At 39.2% G+C, this 27256-nt stretch overlaps 1 protein-coding gene across 11 annotated transcripts in view; it reads right to left on the bottom strand.

The window, feature by feature from the left end:
• LOC110447248 (ankycorbin-like) overlaps window positions 1-27256 on the bottom strand; it is a 76372-nt gene that overhangs the window by 22039 nt on the left and 27077 nt on the right. For 10 of the 11 annotated variants that reach the window (XM_021492806.1, XM_021492817.1, XM_021492807.1 and 7 more), the window contains 4 exons: window positions 19954-20188; window positions 13000-13130; window positions 10450-10538; window positions 4164-4228 (listed from right to left, as the gene is read on the bottom strand). In XM_021492806.1, the coding sequence (XP_021348481.1) occupies window positions 4164-4228; window positions 10450-10538; window positions 13000-13130; window positions 19954-20022 (354 nt within the window). In that variant the 5' untranslated portion in view covers window positions 20023-20188. Of the gene's footprint in view, window positions 1-4163; window positions 4229-10449; window positions 10539-12999; window positions 13131-19953; window positions 20189-25020; window positions 25040-27256 lie in introns of those variants that run through there. The other variant, XM_021492816.1, reaches the window with a different exon arrangement.

Genomic DNA, 27256 nt, shown 5'->3' with positions numbered 1-27256 from the left:
CGAGTTAAGGTCAGTACAGTTTGGCCAAGACGGAGGAGACTGGGTACAGTCCTGTTTCAGTAGTGGAAGGTGACATTTAAACAGGAAATATTTAGGCTCGGGGCATGATTGATCAGCTGATAAACACCAATTGCGACAGGGACAATTTGGTGGTGGTACGATTTCAAATATCACAGATCAGAAGCACTTGATAATGTTTGTTTTAAAATGTAGGATTTTAAATCAAACTTTATTGTGGTCCAATCTGGTTGCAGGTTATTGTAAAGTCATTATAGGATACAGTTTTCAATTTAGGTTTCAAGTATTTTATTTCCTCTGAAATAGTTATAAATACTTGTAAGTGAAATAAATATAAATACTTACAATTATTTAAAAGATATCTATGAAGTGAATTTACATGAAATGGTAAGGATTGCCATGTTTTACTGTGTAATATTGGAGCAGAACCAGAGGTATGATTTAGGGTTTAATACCTGTACATGGACCAGGGGTATGTTTTACTGTATAATATTTGAGCAGAACCAGAGGTATGATTTAGGGTGTAATACCTACACATGAACCAGAGGTATAATTTAGGGTGTAATACCTGGACATGGACCAGGGGTATGTTTTACAGTGTAATATTTGAGCAGAACCAGAGGTATGATTTAGGGTGTAAACCAGAGGTATTATTTAGGGTGTAATACCTACACATGAACCAGAGGTATGATTTAGGGTGAAATACCTGGACATGAACCAGGGGTTTGTTTTACAGTGTAATATTTGAGCAGAACCAGAGGTATGATTTAGGGTGTAAACCAGAGGTATTATTTAGGGTGTAATACCTACACATAAACCAGAGGTATGATTTAGCGTGTAATACCTGGACATGGACCAGGGGTTGTTTTACTGAGTAATATTTGAGCAGAACCAGTGGTATGATTTACGGTGTAATACCTGGACATGAACCAGGGGTATGATTTAGGGTGTAATACCTACACATGGATCAGAGGTTTGATTTAGGGTGTAATACCTGGACATGAACCAGGGGTTTGTTTTACAGTGTAATATTTGAGCAGAACCAGAGGTATTATTTAGGGTGAAATACCTACACATGAACCAGAGGTATGATTTAGGGTGAAATACCTGGACATGGACCAGGGGTATATTTTACTGTGTAATATTTGAGCAGAACAAGAGGTAAGATTAAGGGTGTAATACCTGGACATGAACCAGGGGTATGTTTTACGATGTAATATTTGAGCAGAACTAGAGGTATGATTTAGGGTGTAATACCTGGACATAAACCAGGGGTATGTTTTACTGTGTAATATTTGAGCAGAACCAGAGGTAAGATTAAGGGTGTAATACCTGGACATGAACCAGGGGTATGATTTAGGGTTTAATACCTACACATGGATCAGAGGTATGATTTAGGGTGTAATACCTGGACAGGAACCACGGGTATGTTTTACAGTGTAATATTTTAGCAGAACCAGAGGGATGATTTAGGGTGTAATACCTGGACATGAACCAGGGGTAAGATTTAGGGTGTAATACCTGGACATGAACCAGGGGTTTGTTTTACAGTGTAATATTTGAGCAGAACTAGAGGTAAGATTAAGGGTGTAATACCTGGACATGAACCAGGGGTATGTTTTACTGTGTAATATTCGAGCAGAACTAGAGGTATGATTTAGGGTGTAATACCTGGACATGTACCAGGGTATGTTTTACAGTGTAATATTTGAGCAGAACCAGAGGAAAGATTAAGGGGGTAATACCTGGACATGAACCAGGGGTATGTTTTACAGTGTAATATTTGAGCAGAACCAGAGGTAAGATTTAGGGTGTAATACCTGTACATGAACCAGGGGTTTGTTTTACAGTGTAATATTTGAGCAGAACCAGAGGTATTATTTAGGGTGAAATACCTACACATGAAACAGAGGTATGATTTAGGGTGAAATACCTGGACATGGACCAGGGGTATATTTTACTGTGTAATATTTGAGCAGAACAAGAGGTAAGATTAAGGTTGTAATACCTGGACATGAACCAGGGGTATGTTTCACTATGTAATATTTGAGCAGAACCAGAGGTATGATTTAGGGTGTTATACCTGGACATGAACCAGGGGTTTGTTTTACAGTGTAATATTTGAGCAGAACTAGAGGTAAGAGTTAGGGTGTTATACCTTGACATGAACCAAGGGTATGTTTCACTATGTAATATTTGAGCAGAACCAGAGGTAAGATTTAGGGTGTAATTCCTGGACATGAACCAGGGGTTTGTTTTACAGTGTAATATTTGAGCAGAACTAGAGGTAAGATTAAGGGTGTAATACCTGGACATGAACCAGGGGTATGTTTCACTATGTAATATTTGAGCAGAGCCAGAGGTAAGATTTAGGGTGTAATACCTGGACATGAACCAAGGGTATGTTTCACTATGTAATATTTGAGCAGAACCAGAGGTATGATTTAGGGTGTAATACCTGGACATGTACCAGGGTATGTTTTACAGTGTAATATTTGAGCAGAACCAGAGGGATGATTTAGGGTGTAATACCTGGACATGAACCAGGGATATGTTTTACAGTGTAATATTTGAGCAGAACCAGAGGGAAGATTAAGGGGGTAATACCTGGACATGAACCAGGGGTATGTTTTACGATGTAATATTTGAGCAGAACTAGAGGTATGATTTAGGGTGTAATACCTGGACAGGAACCACGGGTATGTTTTACAGTGTAATATTTTAGCAGAACCAGAGGGATGATTTAGGGTGTAATACCTGGACATGAACCAGGGGTATGATTTAGGGTGTAATACCTACACATGGATCAGAGGTTTGATTTAGGGCGTAATACCTGGACATGAACCAGGGGTTTGTTTTACAGTGTAATATTTGAGCAGAACCAGAGGGATGATTTAGGGTGTAATACCTGGACATGAACCAGGGATATGTTTTACAGTGTAATATTTGAGCAGAACCAGAGGATTGATTTAGGGTGTAATACCTGGACATGATCCAGGGGTATGTTTTACTATGTAATATTTGAGCAGAACTAGAGGTATGATTTAGGGTGTAATACCTGGACAGGAACCACGGGTATGTTTTACAGTGTAATATTTTAGCAGAACCAGAGGTATGATCTAGGGTGTAATACCTGGACATGAACCAGGGGTTTGTTTTACAGTGTAATATTTGAGCAGAACCAGAGGAAAGATTAAGGGGGTAATACCTGGACATGAACCAGGGGTATGTTTTACAGTGTAATATTTAAGCAGAACCAGAGGTATGATTTAGGGTGTAATACCTGGACATAAACCAGGGGTATGTTTTACTGTGTAATATTTGAGAAGAACTAGAGGTATGATTTAGGGTGTAATACCTGGACAGGAACCAGGGGCATGTTTTACAGTGTAATATTTTAGCAGAACCAGAGGGATGATTTAGGGTGTAATACCTGGACATGAACCAGGGGTTTGTTTTACAGTGTAATATTTGAGCAGAACCAGAGGTAAGATTAAGGGGGTAATACCTGGACATGAACCAGGGGTATGTTTTACTATGTAATATTTGAGCAGAACTAGAGGTATGATTTAGGGTGTAATACCTGGACAGGAACCAGGGGTATGTTTTACAGTGTAATATTTTAGCAGAACCAGAGGTATGATTTAGGGTGTAATACCTGGACATGAACCAGGTGTTTGTTTTACAGTGTAATATTTGAGCAGAACCAGAGGTAAGATTTAGGGTGTAATACCTGGACATGAACCAGGGGTAAGATTTAGGGTGTAATACCTGGACATGAACCAGGGGTATGTTTCACTATGTAATATTTGAGCAGAACCAGAGGTAAGATTTAGGGTGTAATACCTGGCCATGAACCAGGGGTAAGATTTAGGGTGTAATACCTGGACATGAACCAGGGGTATGTTTTACTGTGTAATATTTGAGCAGAACTAGAGGTATGATTTAGGGTGTAATACCTGGACATGTACCAGGGTATGTTTTACAGTGTAATATTTGAGCAGAACCAGAGGATTGATTTAGGGTGTAATACCTGGGCATGAATCAGGGGTATGTTTTACTGTGTAATATTTGAGCAGAACTAGAGGTATGATTTAGGGTGTAATACCTGGACATGAACCAGATGTGGTAGGTTGTATAATTACCTGTATAAGTCGTTGCACAATATCAGCTCTACCATTGCCTGCTGCTAACTGTAACGGAGATGTTTCTGGAATGGGAACAGTTTGTATTTAAAACAAAATCAGTATTGGGCCCATCATTTATATGTCAAATTATCAGCAATGAAACATACATGTATTACAAACTCATAAAATACATAAATATATTGAAATGCAACACAGACAGGCTGACAGCCATACCAACACCCCTGTATTACAGCAGGATCACTAACCCTACCTCCTGACCAAGAGATACAGTGATGCTTTCAACTTTACACAACAATGAATGCAGGACTTTGATACGTGGGGCAAATATGTGGTGTTCTGTATTCACCAGACACAATGTCTGATATGGTACAATTCACCCACTTATATCGTAATCCAACCTGATCAATAGCTCTCACACCAATCAAAATCTCTACCACGGAGGCCGAAGTCTGGCAGGATGTACCCCAACTTGCACCCACTTACTCATCTCCACAAACCCATCAAAGGAGCGTGCACATGCTTTACACGGACATGTGCATCCACTCCCTGACCAAGTGTCCATTAAACTTTTATAGGGGAATGATAACTTCTCGTTGAGTTACACAGCCATGACCTCAAAAAATATACTGCAAGGTCAAATCATGGAAAACTGCATCCTAAACATGCCATAATTAATAACAAGTGACCCTGGATTACAGCAACTACTAACCATCCTTCAATGACTTCACCCAACATGTACTTGATACATAAGGGCGATCTTAGACACACTTGTCTCCCTCACCACAAGTGTTGCGGCCTCACCCCAGACCTGCACACAAGGACGCCATTAAGGAGCACTCCACACCGACCACTTTCTACGGACTGTTATTGTTTGGAAGTGTGGGGCACTCTTGACACTTACACTTCCTGTTGGCTTTTATTGTTTGGTGGTTAAGGACACTTGACACCTTTCACTTTCTGTAAACTGTTATTGTTGTAAACTGTTATTGTTTAGAAGAGTAACACATTACGTGCTTTACAGTAAACACTTCAAAACACATACAAGTATATCCTGTGTACGGACCAAAATAATATACAAGTCTATGCGACCTAGAAATGTTTCCTGTCCATTACATGATAAAACGGGAGGAAAATGACACCTGAAAACAAAAGGAAAATCTCATGATTTTGTACAGACACTTTGAAGTTTATATTATTCAAGTGAATTTTATTTTTATTACACAACATTTTAAGAGTGCCCTGCCTTATCTAAAGGAAATCATTCTGTGGCACTTAACATTCAGGAGATAACAGACTTATATACTTATATTTGATACAATCAGGAGAGCCTCCATATGAGTAAGGATATGTGTTTGCTGGAGGCTGTTTGGGTGTCCTGCCTGTTATGGATCAGTATTTCAAACTGCTCATCAATAAAGCGCACTTCCAGTTGAATAACAAAGCACAGGAAACCCTAACACCCAACCCAAATGATTTTCTGTTCTACTCTCAGAAAGTGCAGTAGAGCAATTATGATAAAAAGCACAGAAAACCTAATACCCAACCCAAATGATTGGATGTTCTACGCTTAGAAATTGCAGTTGAGCAATTATGATAAAGGACACATCTATATCTCATGCCATCTGCATGATCCAAGGTTTAACCTTGTAGTCAGTCATTAAGGTCACTACACACTTTGGTACCTTGTAGTCAGTCAGTTAGGGCACTACACACTATGGTACCTTGAAGTCAGGCAGTACGTCACGAGACACTATGGTACCTTGTAGACAGTCAGTTAGGTCACTACCCACTATGGTACCTTGTAGTTTGTGGTCACTACACATTATGGTACCTTGTAGTCAGCTAGTTAGGTCACTACACACTTATCTCATGCCATCTGCATGATCCAAGGTTTAACCTTGTAGTCAGTCATTAAGGTCACCACACACTTTGGTACCTTGTAGTCAGTCAGCTAGGCCACTACACACTATGGTACCTTGTAGACAGTCAGTTAGGTCACTACGCACTATGGTACCTTGTAGGCAGTCAGTTAGGTCACTACGCACTATGGTACCTTGTAGGCAGTCAGTTAGGTCACTACACACTATGGTACCTTGTAGTCAGTCAGTTAGGTCACTACACATTATGGTTACTTGTAATAAGTCAGTAGGTCACTACACACTATGGTACCTTGTAGTCAGTCAGTTAGGTCACTACACACTATGGTACCTTGTAGTCAGTCAGTTAGGTCACTACACACTATGGTACCTTGTAGTCAGTCAGTTAGGTCACTACACACTATGGTACCTTGTAGTCAGTCAGTTAGGTCACTACACACTATGGTACCTTGTAGTCAGTCAGTTAGGTCACTACACACTATGGTACCTTGTAGTCAGTCAGTTAGGTCACTACACACTATGGTACCTTGTAGTCAGTCAGTTAGGTCACTACACACTATGGTACCTTGTAGTCAGTCAGTTAGGTCACTACACACTATGGTACCTTGTAGTCAGTCAGTTAGGTCACTACACACTATGGTACCTTGTAGTCAGTCAGTTAGGTCACTACACACTATGGTACCTTGTAGTCAGTCAGTTAGGTCACTACACACTATGGTACCTTGTAGTCAGTCAGTTAGGTCACTACACACTATGGTACCTTGTAGTCAGTCAGTTAGGTCACTACACACTATGGTACCTTGTAGTCAGTCAGTTAGGTCACTACACACTATGGTACCTTGTAGTCAGTCAGTTAGGTCACTACACACTATGGTACCTTGTAGTCAGTCAGTTAGGTCACTACACACTATGGTACCTTGTAGTCAGTCAGTTAGGTCACTACACACTATGGTACCTTGTAGTCAGTCAGTTAGGTCACTACACACTATGGTACCTTGTAGTCAGTCAGTTAGGTCACTACACACTATGGTACCTTGTAGTCAGTCAGTTAGGTCACTACACACTATGGTACCTTGTAGTCAGTCAGTTAGGTCACTACACACTATGGTACCTTGTAGTCAGTCAGTTAGGTCACTACACACTATGGTACCTTGTAGTCAGTCAGTTAGGTCACTACACACTATGGTACCTTGTAGTCAGTCAGTTAGGTCACTACACACTATGGTACCTTGTAGTCAGTCAGTTAGGTCACTACACACTATGGTACCTTGTAGTCAGTCAGTTAGGTCACTACACACTATGGTACCTTGTAGTCAGTCAGTTAGGTCACTACACACTATGGTACCTTGTAGTCAGTCAGTTAGGTCACTACACACTATGGTACCTTGTAGTCAGTCAGTTAGGTCACTACACACTATGGTACCTTGTAGTCAGTCAGTTAGGTCACTACACACTATGGTACCTTGTAGTCAGTCAGTTAGGTCACTACACACTATGGTACCTTGTAGTCAGTCAGTTAGGTCACTACACACTATGGTACCTTGTAGTCAGTCAGTTAGGTCACTACACACTATGGTACCTTGTAGTCAGTCAGTTAGGTCACTACACACTATGGTACCTTGTAGTCAGTCAGTTAGGTCACTACACACTATGGTACCTTGTAGTCAGTCAGTTAGGTCACTACACACTATGGTACCTTGTAGTCAGTCAGTTAGGTCACTACACACTATGGTACCTTGTAGTCAGTCAGTTAGGTCACTACACACTATGGTACCTTGTAGTCAGTCAGTTAGGTCACTACACACTATGGTACCTTGTAGTCAGTCAGTTAGGTCACTACACACTATGGTACCTTGTAGTCAGTCAGTTAGGTCACTACACACTATGGTACCTTGTAGTCAGTCAGTTAGGTCACTACACACTATGGTACCTTGTAGTCAGTCAGTTAGGTCACTACACACTATGGTACCTTGTAGTCAGTCAGTTAGGTCACTACACACTATGGTACCTTGTAGTCAGTCAGTTAGGTCACTACACACTATGGTACCTTGTAGTCAGTCAGTTAGGTCACTACACACTATGGTACCTTGTAGTCAGTCAGTTAGGTCACTACACACTATGGTACCTTGTAGTCAGTCAGTTAGGTCACTACACACTATGGTACCTTGTAGTCAGTCAGTTAGGTCACTACACACTATGGTACCTTGTAGTCAGTCAGTTAGGTCACTACACACTATGGTACCTTGTAGTCAGTCAGTTAGGTCACTACACACTATGGTACCTTGTAGTCAGTCAGTTAGGTCACTACACACTATGGTACCTTGTAGTCAGTCAGTTAGGTCACTACACACTATGGTACCTTGTAGTCAGTCAGTTAGGTCACTACACACTATGGTACCTTGTAGTCAGTCAGTTAGGTCACTACACACTATGGTACCTTGTAGTCAGTCAGTTAGGTCACTACACACTATGGTACCTTGTAGTCAGTCAGTTAGGTCACTACACACTATGGTACCTTGTAGTCAGTCAGTTAGGTCACTACACACTATGGTACCTTGTAGTCAGTCAGTTAGGTCACTACACACTATGGTACCTTGTAGTCAGTCAGTTAGGTCACTACACACTATGGTACCTTGTAGTCAGTCAGTTAGGTCACTACACACTATGGTACCTTGTAGTCAGTCAGTTAGGTCACTACACACTATGGTACCTTGTAGTCAGTCAGTTAGGTCACTACACACTATGGTACCTTGTAGTCAGTCAGTTAGGTCACTACACACTATGGTACCTTGTAGTCAGTCAGTTAGGTCACCACACACTATGGTACTTGTAGTCAGTCAGCTAGGTCACTACACACTATGGTACCTTGAAGTCAGTCAGTACGTCACTACACACTATGGTACCTTGTAGTCAGTCAGTTAGGTTACTACACACTATGGTACCTTTTAGTCAGTCAGCTAGGTCACTACCCACTATAGAACCTTGTTGTCAGTCAGTTAGGTCACTATACACTATGATACCTTGTAGTCAGTCAGGTAGGTCACTACACCCTATGGTACCTTGTAGTCATACATCTAGGTCACTACACATTATGGGACCTTGTAGTCAGTCAGTAGATCACTACACACTATGGTACATTGAAGTCTGTCAGTCAGGTCACTACACAGTTTGGTACCTTGTAGTCAGTCCGTTAGGTCACTACACACTATGTTACCTTGTACACAGTCAGCTAGGTCACTACACACTATGGTACCTTGTAGTCAGACAGCTAGGTCACTACACATTATGGTACCTTGTAGTCAGTCAGTAGGTCACTATACACTATGGTACCTTGTAGTCAGTCAGTCAGGTCACTACACACTATGGTACCTTGTAGTCAGTCAGTTAGGTCACTACACACTATGGTACCTTGTAGTCAGTCAGTTAGGTCACTACACACTATGGTACCTTGTAGTCAGTCAGTTAGGTCACTACACACTATGGTACCTTGTAGTCAGTCAGTTAGGTCACTACACACTATGGTACCTTGTAGTCAGTCAGTTAGGTCACTACACACTATGGTACCTTGTAGTCAGTCAGTTAGGTCACTACACACTATGGTACCTTGTAGTCAGTCAGTTAGGTCACTACACACTATGGTACCTTGTAGTCAGTCAGTTAGGTCACTACACACTATGGTACCTTGTAGTCAGTCAGTTAGGTCACTACACACTATGGTACCTTGTAGTCAGTCAGTTAGGTCACTACACACTATGGTACCTTGTAGTCAGTCAGTTAGGTCACTACACACTATGGTACCTTGTAGTCAGTCAGTTAGGTCACTACACACTATGGTACCTTGTAGTCAGTCAGTTAGGTCACTACACACTATGGTACCTTGTAGTCAGTCAGTTAGGTCACTACACACTATGGTACCTTGTAGTCAGTCAGTTAGGTCACTACACACTATGGTACCTTGTAGTCAGTCAGTTAGGTCACTACACACTATGGTACCTTGTAGTCAGTCAGTTAGGTCACTACACACTATGGTACCTTGTAGTCAGTCAGTTAGGTCACTACACACTATGGTACCTTGTAGTCAGTCAGTTAGGTCACTACACACTATGGTACCTTGTAGTCAGTCAGTTAGGTCACTACACACTATGGTACCTTGTAGTCAGTCAGTTAGATCACTACACACTATGGTACCGTGTTGTCAGTCAGTTAGGTCACTACACACTATGGTACCTTGTAGTCTGTCAGTTAGGTCACTACACACTATGGTCTGTGGCTCAATACAAGCTGAGCTGAACATGAAAATATGTAGGATTTAATTGTTATGTTATTAAGATACTTTATAAACCATACTGATATTGACAGAAAATGTAAGATGATCTGACGTTACTTTATGCGATAAAAGTGGCTACCTTGTATGGTTTTTAAGTTGGCGTCAGCTCCGTAACCAAGAAACTGTTCCACGATCGGAGTCCTCCCCGCAGCACAGGCGATGTGGAACCTGTTAAACAGAGGTCATTCAGATCTTCACCAAGGTCATATGGGGCGTCTTGCTGACATACAGATAATTCATGTACAGGTACATTGATAGTCATGTAGATTTTATCACAGGATAATCATTCAGCTTAATGATATTGTTCACTAAAAGGGAACCTAGTATACATATGTTTATTTACAAAACATGCATATAAAACGGAAAAGTATTTCATATAAGGAAAAATTAATGTAAAAACTGAAAAAATACTAATAAACACTATCTGTTAAACATATATATGTATACATCACACATTTTAAAAAATAGGACATACAACCAGAGCATACATATGTTAAGTAATCTTACTAAAAATCGTCTTCAAGAATAAATAACATCTCCATATATTTATTTGTACCTCAACTAATACACTGTATACATAGTAAGTAAAACATCTCCTTACAACACAATTCTCCAGAAAAACATATTCTGACACTGGTAAGTAAGAGTCGTAAGTTGTATCATGATAGCAGTAGGGCTCAGTCTGCAGATTCCATTTACTCCTACTTATCACCAGCTACCACCCCTAGCAGGCCCCTTTGATGGAGGAGAGATAGGGGAGGGGGAGGTTAGAAATACAGACTAGTACAGCAGTATAGGTAACAAGGTGTGACGACCTAACACACGACCAGGTGGCAGCTTGTATGTGTGTGCAGCATAAACACTACACTGCATCTCCTGTAGTCTGTGTATGGTGGTAAAACATAGCTATTCTACCTCCCCATCAATCTACCAGTCCACTCCCCTCCTCCCCACCCTACTCTCTGGTCTCTGTGTCCTGTACCCCTTCCCTGTAATTTCAAATATAATAGTGTCCTTTCCTACACTCCCAAATGCCAACGTCCTGATCTCAATTCCAGTCTTCAGCTTTGGCGTTATTCTAGTTATTCTATCATTGTGCTACAAAGCACAATTTTTTAATCATTTCAATCATGGAAATTTGTTTATTCATAGAAGTTTGTTTATCACTGCTGTTCTTACCCTGGTGAAATCAGGTCACGCTGTATTGAAATCCTAAGCATCAACACCTTGTGTGTCGTATGAATAGAACTTTGAATGGATGGGAAAATGTAAACTGAAAGATGTATTGGTTTAAACTTTAAACAGGACACCCATCAATTCTATTTGACATTAAGGTGGTAGAGGAAAATGTTGATTCTACGAAAGGAGACAAACCATAGTTGTGAGGAGTTATGAAGCTGGCCACTTGGGGCCAGGTTTGAGTGTAATGGCATCACCCTGCCTCATAAACCTTGAATAAATTCAATACACTAGTCAGAATACCCACAGACAAATCTACATACTCATCCTAAGGCCTTGAGGCCCTTCTTGTAGGATAATACCCACAGCTCCTTTGGACCCAGTTTTGCAGGAACCATGGCAATATTTTCATATAATACTAATTCAGACAGCCCCTTGTGACCTAGGTTGTAGGGTCCATGGAATTTTACATTTAACACAGACAGACCCTTTCTCAATTGAAGGTAACATATCTTTTTCGTAGGTTACTTACACAGATAGCCCCTTTGGAACCAAGCTTTGTAGGTACATTTAACTACAGCTAAGTCTCTTGTAGAATACTTACCCAGATAGCCCCTTTGGTCCCAGCTTTGTAGGTACATTTAACTCCAGCTAATTCTCCTGTAGACTACTTACACAGATAGATCCTTTGGTCCCAGCTTTGTAGGTACATTTACCTACAGCTAAGTCTCTTGTAGACTACTTACACAGATAGCCCCTTTGGGCCAGCTGTTTAGGTACATTTAACTACAGCTAAGTCTCTTGTAGACTACTTACACAGATAGCCCCTTTGGGCCAGCTGTGTAGGTACATTTAACTACAGCTAAGTCTCTTGTAGACTACTTACACATATAGCTCCTTTGGGCCAGCTGTGTAGGTACATTTAACTAAAGCTAAGTCTCTTGTAGACTACTTACACAGATAGCCCCTTTGGGCCCAGCTTTGTAGGTACATTTAACTACAGCTCATTCTCTTGTAGACTACTTACACATATAGCTCCTTTGGGCCAGCTGTGTAGGTACATTTAACTAAAGCTAAGTCTCTTGTAGACTACTTACACAGATAGACCCTTTGGTCCCAGCTTTGTAGGTACATTTAACTACAACTAAGTCTCTTGTAGACTACTTACACAGATAGCCCCTTTGGACCCAGCTTTGTAGGTACATTTAACTACAGCTAATTCTCTTGTAGACTACTTACACATATAGCTCCTTTGGGCCAGCTGTGTAGGTACATTTAACTACAGCTAATTCTCCGGTAGACGACTTACACAGATAGCCCCTTTGGACCCAGCTTTGTAGGTACATTTAACTACAGCGAATTCTCTTGTAGACTACTTACACATATAGCTCCTTTGGGCCAGCTGTGTAGGTACATTTAACTACAGCTAATTCTCCTGTAGAATACTTACACAGATAGCCCCTTTGGTCCCAGCTTTGTAGGAACCATTGCCTTTTTATGTAGAACACTTTCAACCTTAGCTGTATCTCCCGATTCCACGGCCTTCAGTAGCTTCTCATCATTCTTGTTCCATTCTGACAACTGTAATACAATCACAGAAAACTACAAGTAAACATTGTAACAATCTTACAGTAAGTACAGTTGTGACCATTGGACACTGTGCTAAAAACAGACCACTAACCATTAGACATCATGTTACAACTAAATAATCAACCATTGGACACCATGTTACAACTAGACCAGTAACCATTGGACATCATGTAACATTTAAAAATCAACCATTGGACATAGTGTTACAATAAGAACAGAAACCATTAGACATCATGTTACAACTAGCCCAGAAACCATTGGACACCATGTTACAACTTGCCCAAAAACTATTGCACACCATGTTACAACTAAACAATCAACCATTGGACATCATGTTACAACTAGACCAGAAACCATTAGACATCATGTTACAACTAAACAATCAACCATTGGACACCATGTTACAACTAGACCAATAACCATTGGACACCATGTTACAACTAAACCAGTAACCATTGGACACCATGTTACAACTAGACCAGTAACCATTGGACACCATGTTACAACTTGCCCAGAAACCATTGAACAGCATGTTACAACTAGACCAGTAACCGTTTGACACCATGTTACAACTAGACCAGAAACCATTGGACATCATGTTACAACTTAACAATCAACCCATGGACACCATGTTACAACTAGCCCAGTAACCATTGGACATCATGTTACAACTTAACAATCAACCATTGGACATCATGTTTCAACTAGCCCAGAAACCATTAGACATCATGTTACAACTAGACCAGTAACCATTGGACATCATGTTACAACTTAACAATCAACCATTGGACATCATGTTTCAACTAGCCCAGAAACCATTAGACATCATGTTACAACTAGACCAGTAACCATTGGACAACATGTTACAACTTGCCCAGAAACCATTGAACACCATGTTACAACTAGACCAGTAACCATTGGACATCATGTTACAATAGACCAGTAACCATTGGACATCATGTTACAACTAGACCAGTTACCATTGGACATCATGTTACAACTAGACCAGTAACCATAAAACACCATGTTACAACTAGACAAGTAACCATTGGACATCATGTTAAAACTAGACCAGTAACCATTGGACACATGGTACAACTTAACAATCAACCAATGGACACCATGTTACAACTAGGCCAGTACCATTGGACACAGGTTACAACTTAAAAATCAACCCATGGACATCATGTTACAACTAGACCAGTAACCATTGGACACATGTTACAACTTAACAATCAACCAATGGACACCATGTTACAACTAGACCAGTACCATTGGACACAGGTTACAACTTAACAATCAACCCATGGACATCATGTTACAACTAGACCAGAAACTATTGGACACCATGTTACAACTAGACCAGTAACCATTGGAAATCATGTTACAACTAGACCAGAAACCATAAAGCACCATGTTACAACTTAACAATCAACCCATGGACATCATGTTACAACTAGACCAGTAACCATTGGACATCATGTTACAACTAGAGCAGAAATCATAAAACACCATGTTACCACTTAACAATCAACCATTGGACACCATGTTACAACTAAACAATCAACCATTGGACATCATGTTACAACTAGCCCAGAAACCATAAAACACCATGTGACAACTTAACAAGCAACCCATGGACACCATGTTACAACTTAACAATTAACCCATGGACACCATGTTACAACTTAACCATCAACCATTGGACACCATGTTACAACTTGCCCAGAAACCATTGAACAGCATGTTACAACTAGACCAGTAACCCTTGGACACCATGTTACAACTAGCCCAGTAACCATTGGACATCATGTTGCAACTAGAGCAGAAATCATAAAACCCCATGTTACCACTTAACAATCAACCATTTGACACCATGTTACAACTAGACCAGTAACAATTGGACATCATGTTACAACTAGCCCAGAAACCATAAAACACCATGTGACAACTTAACAAGCAACCCATGGACACCATGTTACAACTTAACCATCAACCATTGGACACCATGTTACAACCTATTGCACACCATGTTACAACTAAACAATCAACAATTGGACACCATGTTACAACTAGACCAAAAACCATAAAACACCATGTTACAACTCGACCAGAAACTATTGGACACCATGTTACAACTACACCACAACTAGAGCAGAAATCATAAAACTCCATGTTACCACTTAACATGGTGTTTTATGATTTCTGCTCATCATGTTACAACTAGACCAGTAACAATTGGACATCATGTTACAACTAGAGCAGAAATCATAAAACACCATGTTACAACTTAGCAATCAACCATTGGACACCATGTTACAACTAGACCAGAAACCATAAAACACCATGTTACAACTAGACCAGAAACTATTGGACACCATGTTACAACTACACCAGTAACCATAAAACACCATGTTACAACTAGCCCAGAAACCATAAAACACCATGTTACAACTTAACAATTAACCCATGGACACCATGTTACAACTAGACCAGTAACCATTGGACAACATGTTACAACTAGACCAGTAACCATTGGACAACATGTTACAACTAGACCAGTAACCATTGGACACCATGTTACAACTTGCCCAAAAACTATTGCACACCGTGTTACAACTAAACAATCAACCATTGGACATCATGTTACAACTAGACCAGAAACCATTGGATACATTGTACAACTTAACAATCAATCCATGGACATCATGTTACAACTAGCCCAGAAACCATTGGCTACATGTTACAACTTAACAATCAATCCATGGACATCATGTTACAACTAGCCCAGTATCCATTGGACACCATGTTACAACTTAACCATGTTACAACTTAACAATCAACCCATGGACATCATGTTACAACTAGACCAGAAACCATTGGATACATGTTACAACTTAACAATCAATCCATGGACATCATGTTACAACTAGACCAGAAACCATAAAACACCATGTTATAACTTAACAATCAACCCATGGACATCATGTTACTACTAGACCAGAAACCATAAAACACCATGTTACAACTTAACAATCAACCCATGGACACCATGTTACAACTAGACCAGAAACCATAAAACACCATGTTACAACTTAACAATCAACCATTGGACACCATGTTACAACTAGCCCAGTAACCATTGGACACCATGTTACAACTTAACAATCAACCCATGGACACCATGTTACAACTAGACCAGAAACCATAAAACACCATGTTACAACTTAACAATCAACCATTGGACACCATGTTACAACTAGCCCAGTAACCATTGGACACCATGTTACAACTTAACAATCAACCCATGGACACCATGTTACAACTAGACCAGTAACCATAAAACACCATGTTACAACTTAACAATCAACCATTGGACACCATGTTACAACTAGACAAGTTACCATTGGACATCATGTTACAACTAGACCAGTAACCAATGGACACCATGTTACAACTAGACCAGAAACCATAAAACACCATGTTACAACTTAACAATCAACCCATTGGACACCATGTTACAACTAGCCCAGTAACCATTGGACACATCTTACAACTTAACAATCAACCCATGGACACCATGTTACAACTAGAACAGTAACCATTGGACACCATGTTACAACTAGACCAGTAACCATTGGACACCATGTTAAAACTAGACCAGTAACCATAAAACACCATGTTACAACTTAACAATCAACCATTGGACACCATGTTACAACTTAACAATCAACCCATGGACACCATGTTACAACTAGACCAGTAACCATTGGACATCATGTTACAACTAGACCAGTAACCATTGGACACCATGTTACAACTATACCAGAAACCATAAAACATCATGTTACAACTAGACCAGTAACCATTGGACACATGTTACAACTTAACAATCAACCCAAGGACACCATGTTACAACTAGACCAGTAACCATTGGACACCATGTTACAACTAGACCAGTAACCATAAAATACCATGTTACAACTAGACCAGTAACCATTGGACACATGTTACAACTTAACAATCAACCATTGGACATCATGTTACAACTTAACAATCAACCATTGGACACCATGTTACAACTTAACAATCAACCATTGGACACCATGTTACAACTAGCCCAGAAACTATTGGACACTATGTAACAACTAGACAAGCAACTATTGGACATCGTGTTCGACTAGACCAGTAACCATTGGACACCATGTTACAACTAGACCAGTAACCATTGGACATTATGTTACAACTAGCCCAGAAACCATTGGACATCGTGTTCGACTAGACCAGTAACCATTGGACACCATGTTACAACTAGACCAGTAACAATTGGACATTGTGTTACACCTAGACCAGCAACCATTGGACACCATGTTACAACTAAACAATCAACCATTGTACACCATGTTACAACTAAACAATCAACCATTGGACACTGTGTTACAACTAGACCAGTAACAATTGGGCATTGTGTTACAACTAGACCAGCAACCATTGGACATTGTGTTACAACTAAACAATCACCATTGGACATCGTGTTACAACTAGACCAGTAACAATTGGACATTGTGTTACAACTAGACCAGCAACCATTGGACATCGTGTTACAACTAAACAATCAACCATTGGACATCATGTTACAACTAGACCAGCAACCATTGGACATCTCATTACAACTAGACCAGCAACAATTGGACATCATGTTACAACTAAACAATCAACCATTGGACACCATGTTACAACTAGACCAGTAACCATTGGACATCGTGTTACAACTAAACAATCAACCATTGGACATCGTGTTACAACTAGACCAGCAACCATTGGACATCTCGTAACAACTAGACCAGCAACAATTGGACATCGTGTTACAACTAAACAATCAACCATTGGACATCGTGTTACAACTAGACCAGCAACAATTGGACATCGTGTTACAACTAGACCAGCAACCATTGGACATCGTGTTACAACTAAAAAATCAACCATTGGACATTGTGTTACAACTAGACCAGCAACCATTGGACATCGTGTTACAACTAGCACAGAAACCATTGGATATCGTGTTACAACTAGACCAGCAACTATTGGACATCGTGTTACAACTAAAACAGCAACTATTGGACATCGTGTTACAACTAGACCAGTAACCATTGGACACCATGTTACAACTACACCAGTAACCATTGGCCATTGTGTTACAACTAGCCCAGAATGTGTTACAACTAGCCCAGAAACCATTGGACATCGTGTTACAACTAGCCCACAAACCATTGGACACTGTCTGACATCAAGAAATCAATGTGAAGAGAAGATTCTGTATTTGAACTTAGAGACCTTAAACATCGTCTGAGATGTTTGTACCAAATGACCTGAGCTAGAAGTTGTTAACATATCTAGTCACATTGTATTTATAGGTCAGTAAACATACAGATAACCAAATAATATGATTTGGTAAGGTTTAAATGTGACTTTAGGGGTTAATGGGTTAATTTGGTTGTTACAGTCCCATTTTTTATCTGATGAGGATGACACTCATGTATAAAGACTACATCTTTGACAAAGACATTTCTTTTCTTTCACCATCAACAAGATCAATTAATCTATTTCTCAAATTTTCTAACCAAAAATCAAATCAATTTGTTTGTATTTCCCCAACCAATCAAATCAATGTCGTTATTTGTCTGACCAATCAAGGTAATTTGTTTGTATTTCCTCAACTGATCCAATCACCAAGCTTGTGTTTTTACAATTTGCGTATCTTTCACAACCAATCAGATTGGTGCTTCCATCGACAGTTAGATCAATGTTGATGTTTGTTTTATAGGTCAAGGTCACTGTGATTGTATGTCCAGACTGCTCCGGAACTAACCTTGATGCAAAGTAAATGTTTTGAGCGCGTCTGTATATATACATAATAAATCTTTGTTGTTTACATTAGGGATGCTGCTAAGGTACTTTGTGCCGACTCTGGCCGTTAACGAGGGCTGATGGAGGCATGGCACGACTAGACCTGACCATCTTCATTAGGGACCGTAATGGATGTCAGTACACTGACCTTGGACAGAATTTTACAGCTGACCAGAGATAATGGATTAATAAAACTGGGACAGACTGGACAAAGTTAGTGTCCAGAAAGCCATTGTATGGACACAAGTCCGAGAGTTTTTGTTAAACCAGGAATATTACCATTTCTAACAAAGCCAGCATCTTTTTTTATCAAACAAGGACCATGACGATAAAACAAAGACTCATCATCAAGTATGGCTAAACATCTAAATATAGAAGAGGATATTCCTGCATGCGGAATAAACAAGGTTAAACTCAGTTAAAACAAGGAATGTGACTATCAAATAAAAATATTTCAAAGGAACTAAATACCCTGATACAAAACATGATTTAGCTTAAAAATCAAAGGTCGTACCAATTTCGAACTAATTATAAGAAATCAATATACAAACAAAACAAGAATCTGGTATACAGATTAGTATAAAAAAAAAATGAAATAATATAATTCATGAGGTATACTGGTAGTAGTTCAAAAATGGCACTGTTCAATTCAGTAAATGATACAAATATAAACATGGTTTTAAATGAAATGAAAAAATAATTTTCTTTCTATTCTGTTTTCTGTTTTACATTGCACTTAACACCTACTGTATGCATGAAGTGTAAAACTATAAACCTCAGTGTGTACAGATCTAGAGATTTAAGAATTCATAAGAGGAAGGATATAAATGAGCTCTGTCAAAATCACTGTCAGGACAGCTAGACAAATACCTACCTGTGTAGGACATGTACAAAGAACAGTACTTACATCTGTTGTACTCTTGCGGAACTTGAAAAGCCCCAGTTTGGAGCCCTTCGTTTTGGTTTTGGAAGACATTCTGGTCCTGAAGTTTATGTCACTTCGGCTTGTCTAAGTCACATGTGTAAAAATTAGGTAAGTCTCCTGACTTCATCGGGTGGCTACATTTGTATCCCGTGGTCATCGGTCAACCTTCTGTCATGTTGGGCCGGACAAATCTCACCTGGGCAGCATTCTGTCACATCTGGAAACATTAAAAAAAGGATTTAGATCAGAAATCTCGGAGCTTACTGATTACGGCATGCGACAGATGGTTTGATATATTCACAGAGAAAATGACAAACATGTTTATAGGCCACAAATGGTTTACACCACTCTAGACAGTTGATAAAGTGCCTACCGCACTATGTACGGGTATAATGGTATAACAACCGTTTAATGTGTTACATAGAAGCCATTCATGAAATGTGATAAATGTGTAATGACACTAACACTATAGGGATGTAAGATTCTGTCTGTCTATAAACCACTTAGACCTATAAAAGAATCAATACTCAAAGTTAATCTAACACTGGATACTCAAATCATAATGACCTTGAGTCAACCAAGTACAGTAACACATTTCATCAGACATAAGTAACTATAGGAAACCCAAGTACAGTAACACATATTCATCAGACATTAGTACTGTAACACAGAAACAACAGAATCCTCAGACATTGGTACTGTAACACAGAAACAACAGAATCCCCAGACATAAGTACTGTAACACAGAAACAACAGAATCCTCAGACATTAGTACTGTAACACAGAAACAACAGAATCCCCAGACATAAGTACTGTAACACAGAAACAACAGATTCCTCAGACATTAGTACTGTAACACAGAAACTACAGAATCCTCAGACATCAGTACTGTAACACAGAATCAACAGAATCCCCAGACATTAGTACTGTAACACAGAAACAACAGAATCCTCAGACATAAGTACTGTAACACAGAAACAACAGATTCCTCAGACATTAGTACTGTAACACAGAAACTACAGAATCCTCAGACATTAGTACTGTAACACAGAAACTACAGAATCCCCAGACATTAGTACTGTAACACAGAAACAACAGAATCCGCAGACATTAGTACTGTAACACAGAAACAACAGAATCCTCAGACATTAGTACTGTAACACAGAATCAACAGACATTAGTACTGTAACACAGAAACAAAAGAATCCTCAGACATTAGTACTGTAACACAGAAACAACAGAATCCTCAGACATTAGTACTGTAACACAGAATCCTCCGACATCACAAACCACTATTTCCTTAGACATCACAAAAGTATAGTTTCAAAACTCCTGTACTGCAATCTTTGTAAAGGTTAGAGAAATATTCGAAATACTTTTACACATTCCATTAATTAGTAAGAAACATGTACTTTACCTGTAAAATACCAAATAGTTTTTCGGTACATCACGAGTGATTTAAAAAAAAGTTAAGTTAGATAATACTGTAACATAAAATCCTCTTAATACAAAATATACCAGTATGTTTCAACCATTAATGAAACGAGATACCAATGATCACCTTTTACAATTATCCCCTTGGTGGCTACTGTTAGGCGTATACAAATCTGACATGTACATATACACTGGGAGCCAAGTCTGAAGCTATAATACATGCACAATGGCATAAAGACCGTGTCAACTTTGTACACATGTATCATTTATTATGTTAATATCATATTTCATCCCAGGCCAATTTTTAACTCTGGAAAATGATAAAAATGAAGGGCATTTACATTAATGCAAATTTTATTTAAATTAATTCCATTTTCTCCACATTGTTTAAGGATGACCACAGATTGAACCTCGGCACCGCTCTCTAAGTATCAAGTACAAACTGTACCACTTAACCACAAATAGTATGGTAGGTCTATATATATTGCAGCTGTAAATATGGTACATTTTATCATACATTGTATCTTGACCATATGTAAGATGAGCACCATGCTCAATATGTTATCAAGAATAAATAAAGCCTTTATCATTATTATTATTATTATAATGCTTTAGCTGGCTCCACCAAGGACATCATATTTAACCTTGAATGGACAGTGACCTTGAGAGTGTATCCCAGGAGAACGAACCAATGTGGGCTGTTATGCAGTCAGCACAATCGTAGAAACATGAATATTGGTCTTCTGCAGCGGGCCGTACAGTTTTGTGATCAACTGGTCCCGTGTGTATACAAGTCAATAAGAAATGCATGCACAGATATACTGATCACCGGGCGATTTTTTATAGTTTATTATGGCTACTCACTGGTCAATACATCAAAGACAGACGTTATCATGCCATTGTGTCTCCTGCATAATACACATAAAACTAGATCTCGACAATGTGATATCATCCTATACTTCAATACTTTCTGCACAGTGTGCAATGAAATGAATGTATCTGCCTTTTATCAAGTGGTTTTCACTTTATCTCTGTTCTGACTTATCTATACATACCCTGGTATGCAGCTGGAAATCTGTATCATACGCAATATGTATAGATAGCAGTGCAGTGGTCCAACAGTGGTCCTAATACACAGTCTCTAAGTATAGATAGCAGTGAAGTAGTCCAACAGTGGTCCTATAACACAGTCTCTAAGTATAGATAGCAGTACAGTGGTCCAACAGTGGGCCTAATACACAGTCTCTAAGTATAGATAGCAGTGAAGTGGTCCAACAGGGGTCCTAATACACAGTCCCTCAGTATAGATAGCAGTGTAATGGTCCAACAATGGTCCTAATACACAGTCTCTATGTATAGATAGCAGTGAAGTGGTCCAACAGGGGTCCTAATACACAGTCTCTAAGTATAGATAGCAGTGTAATGGTCCAACAGTGGTCCTAATACACAGTCTCTCAGTATAGATAGCAGTACAGTGGTCCAACAGGAGTCCTAATACATAGTCTCTCAGTATAGATAGCAGTGTAATGGTCCAACAGTGGTCCTTATACACAGTATCTAAGTATATATAGCAGTGAAGTGGTCCAACAGTGGTCCTAATACACAGTCTCTAAGCATAGATAGCAGCGAAGTGGTCCAACAGAGGTCTTTATACACAGTATCTAAGGATATATAGCAGTGAATAGGTCCAACAGTGGTCCTTATACACAGTATCTAAATATAAATAGCAGTGAAGTGGTCCAGCAGTGGTCTTTATACCCAGGCTCTAAGTAAAGATAGCAGTGAAGCGGTCCAACAGTGGTCTTTATACCCAGGCTCTAAGTAAAGATAGCAGTGAAGTGATCCAACAGTGGTCTTTATACTTAGAGACTGCGTATTAGGACCACTGTTGGTCCATTACACTGCTATCTATGCTTAGAGACTGTGTATAAAGCCCACTGTTGGACCACTTCACTGCTCTCTATACTTAGAGACTGCGTATGAGGACCCCTGTTGGACCACTTCGCTGCTATCTATGCTTAGAGACTGTGTATGAAGACCCCTGTTGGACCACTGTACTGCTCTCTATACTTAGAGACTGCGTATTAGGACCACTGTTCTACCATTACACTGCTATCTAAGTATAGATAGCAGTGAAGTGGTCCAACAGTGGTCCTAATACACAGTCTCTCAGTATAGATAGCAGTGTAATGGTCCAACAGTGGTCCTTATACACAGTCTCTAAGTATAGATAGCAGTGAAGTGGTCCAACAGTGGTCTTTATACACAGTCTCTAAGTATATATAGCAGTGAAGTGGTCCAACAGTGGTCTTTATACACAGTCTCTAAGTAAAGATAGCAGTGAAGTGGTCCAAGAGTGGTCCTTATATACAGTCTCTAAATATAGATAGCAGTACAGTGGTCCAACAGTGGTCCTAATACACAGTCTCTAAGTACAGATAGCAGTGAAGTGGTCCAACAGGGGTCCTAATACACAGTCTCTAAGTATAGATAGCAGTGAAGTAGTCCAACAGTGGTCCTAAAACACGGTCTCTAAGTATAGATAGCAGTACAGTGGTCCAACAGTGGTCCTAATACACAGTCTCTAAATATAGATAGCAGTGAAGTGGTCCAACAGTTGTCCTATTACACAGTCTCTAAATATAGATAGCAGTAAAGTGGTCCAACAGTGGTCCTATTACACAGTCTCTAAATATAGATAGCAGTGAAGTGGTCCAACAGTGGTCCTAATATACAGTCTCTCAGTATAGATAGCAGTACAATGGTCCAACAGTGGTCCTAATACACAGTCTCATAATCTGGATAGGTACACACAGTTTAACAGGAAATAAACATCCCACACCCACTCATGCATTAGACAGGTACTTTCTCTGGTGAACAAGACACTGTCTCACATTTATACCTGTAGATTTGACAGGTCCTTTCTCGGCTAAACAAAGACACTGTCTCACATTTACACATGTAGATTAAATAGGTACTGTCTCAGGTAAACAAAGACACTGTCTCACAGTCCCACATGTAGGAGACAGGTCCTGTCTCCGATAAACAAGACACTGTCTCACACTTATACCTGTAGATTTGACAGGTCCTGTCTCAGGTAAACAAAGACACTGTCTCAAATGTACACCTGTAGATTAGACAGGTCATGTCTCAGGTAAACAAAGATACTGTCTCAAATGTACACCTGTAAATTAGACAGGTTTTGTTGCACAATTATACCTGTAGATTATATAATTAGACAGGCATTGTTTCACATTTACACCTGTAGATTAGACAGGTATTGTTTCACATTTATACCTGTAGATTAGACAGGTATTGTTTCACATTTATACCTGTATATTAGACAGGTATTGTTTCACATTTATACCTATAGATTGGACAGGTACTGTTAAACAGTTACACCTGTAGATATCTGTAGACTGGGTGGGTACTTTCTCAGGTAAACAGGAAAATACAGGGACACACTGATAATACAGGGTACATATCAGGTCACCATCATAAAACACTCACCAATAACAAGAAAATCCACTTGAACTTTACCTGAAAGAGTCCTTCAAGTGTCTGGTACACAGAACTGTTTACAATTACATCCATAGTACGATCCCTTACACTCACCTGTCCAATCCAACTCATTTGTCCAGGTGAAAAATCCAACTGTCATTGATGACAGCCACAAAAAACTACATCACATTGTGTACCAAGTCTATGTATGGCAAATGTAGGACAACAGGGCTCTACTAGCTCACTGTGTGGATACCTGGCGGGGAGGAGGTTCCCAGGGTTTCCGGCCAGGTGAGACAACACCTGTGAAGGACATGATTGATTGTTGCTGCATGCCTAATTAGGGCCCCTGATTCAGTCACACACATGCATAGTGGGGATCTGCAGGGTCAGGGAGGGGAGCATGCCACACATAGGGAGTAAGAGAGACTGGTGTTATAGTCTTTAAGAGACTATCACAAGGATACGCTGTACTTTGCACTTGGACTTGATTTCTTTTAGTCCACTTACACAGTTCCTATACAAGTATACATTTCCTGATTTCATACTTGTGTAGTTAACATAACTTTGCAAAGTTTTAATGCCCCCCCCCCNCGCCCTCATCCCCGCCCTCATCCCCCTCCACCTTGATCATGTCACTGGTTGATACACCTATTCAAAATTATTTGTTGGCATAAAAAAAAATATCTTATAATAATACCAGCCAATCAAAGGCAAGGAAGATTATACATCCATACCCTCATGGGAGATCCTGCCAATCTTTCATTGGTTTTTTTTCACACTGACATGTCACGCTAGGTAAAATTTCATTCCTGTTCAGAAAAGATTATTGACAAGAAAACAATAAGAGAAAGAAAGTGCAGACACACAGAAGCATTGAAAAACAATACAGCTAATAGTTTCTTACAACTTGGAAGACAAGAAATCTATTTTGTTTAACCTGGAAAGAAAGAAGGTGCACAAATACTTGTAACAGAGCCAGGTCACGGTCAGGTAGACAGGTAGCGTTAATACACATTCCCATATTGACGGGTCATCACCCCTGCAAGTCCCTAATCCCTAAATTCAACATACCCCAATTACAATGGCATTACAGAGTCGAGACAAAAATACACTGCGGCAGACCACAACAAAGAACTAGATCCAATGGCCCTGTGTTTGTTGTAGCAAAGATAACAAACAATGTTTTCAAAGATAGCATTACAGCTCGGTGGTTTTAATGCATACTTTGTGCTTCAAAAGCTAGATCTTTGAAGCACAATGACATTGTTATAAATGACACCATTCCATGTGTTGGAGACAATAGGGCAGGAATGTAGGTGCCAATATCCCAACTATCAATACAGGTACATATATCTGGAATTAAATACTCTGTTGCTGTAGCCAAAAGAGTCATAATGTTTTCAATTACAGTTTTTTTCAGTACATATACATTTTGGTATTAACAGTTCATATGTTAACTTAAAAATTGTGTATTTTTCAATGTAGTAGCTTATGAATACATATGGAAGCTTCTTTTAAAATTAAATTACAACATAAACTTTTAATTTTTTAATTTCATGAAAACTTTGCCATGCGTGATATGCATTTATGATAGTTATTTATAATCTAGATCTTATCAAAGTTTATATATTACAAACTGAAAATACCCCTTAAACACTATACCGATACAGGCAGATGAAACACTCAAACAGATAATTTAATAACATTTATCAAATGACATAATTTTTTAATTTTTTAAATTAAGATAAATCCATATGTACCGAACAGGAAGGCCATTAATATTGTACCCAGATAAAGTCTGACTCCAATTTATATCCCATTCAGTCACGTCAGTCTAAAACAAACACTAAAAAGACCCTGATCATATCATGACAAGTTGCCATTGGTAACAAAATGTGAGTGTTCATCAAGCAGTAATACTCCACAGCTCATGCTGTGATGTAAGTTATAAAGTATCTGTCGTTATTTTGATTATCAATTCAATTTTGCTGAATTTGCATCGGTAAAATGTAAAAGCATGAATTAGATACATTGCAGGAAATAATTGGATTGTACTATAATAATATACCAGGCTTTTGGCGTTCATTTTTCACTGGTTTTGTCACTGTGAGTACCACAAATGTCCTTTAATTTTGAGATTAATTGAAATATTTCCAAACTATCTTTTTTAATAAAATATGGAATATGATAGCCAGATGAATTTATAGCTACAGTACAAATCCATTTAATCAGAGTACTTCATGTTATTCCAGCTTTTGAATCACTTCTGGATCCTGTTGAAATGATAAAAATCTTGATTCTTTTATCAAATTCTCCATTTTGAATCCATTAATAATTCCCAGGGTGC

Source organism: Mizuhopecten yessoensis, unplaced genomic scaffold (genome assembly GCF_002113885.1).
Source record: "Mizuhopecten yessoensis strain PY_sf001 unplaced genomic scaffold, ASM211388v2 scaffold3235, whole genome shotgun sequence".
Lineage (NCBI taxonomy): Eukaryota > Metazoa > Mollusca > Bivalvia > Pectinida > Pectinidae > Mizuhopecten > Mizuhopecten yessoensis.
Note: the sequence above shows the minus strand (reverse complement) of the source record. Positions and strands in the feature narration are given on the sequence as shown.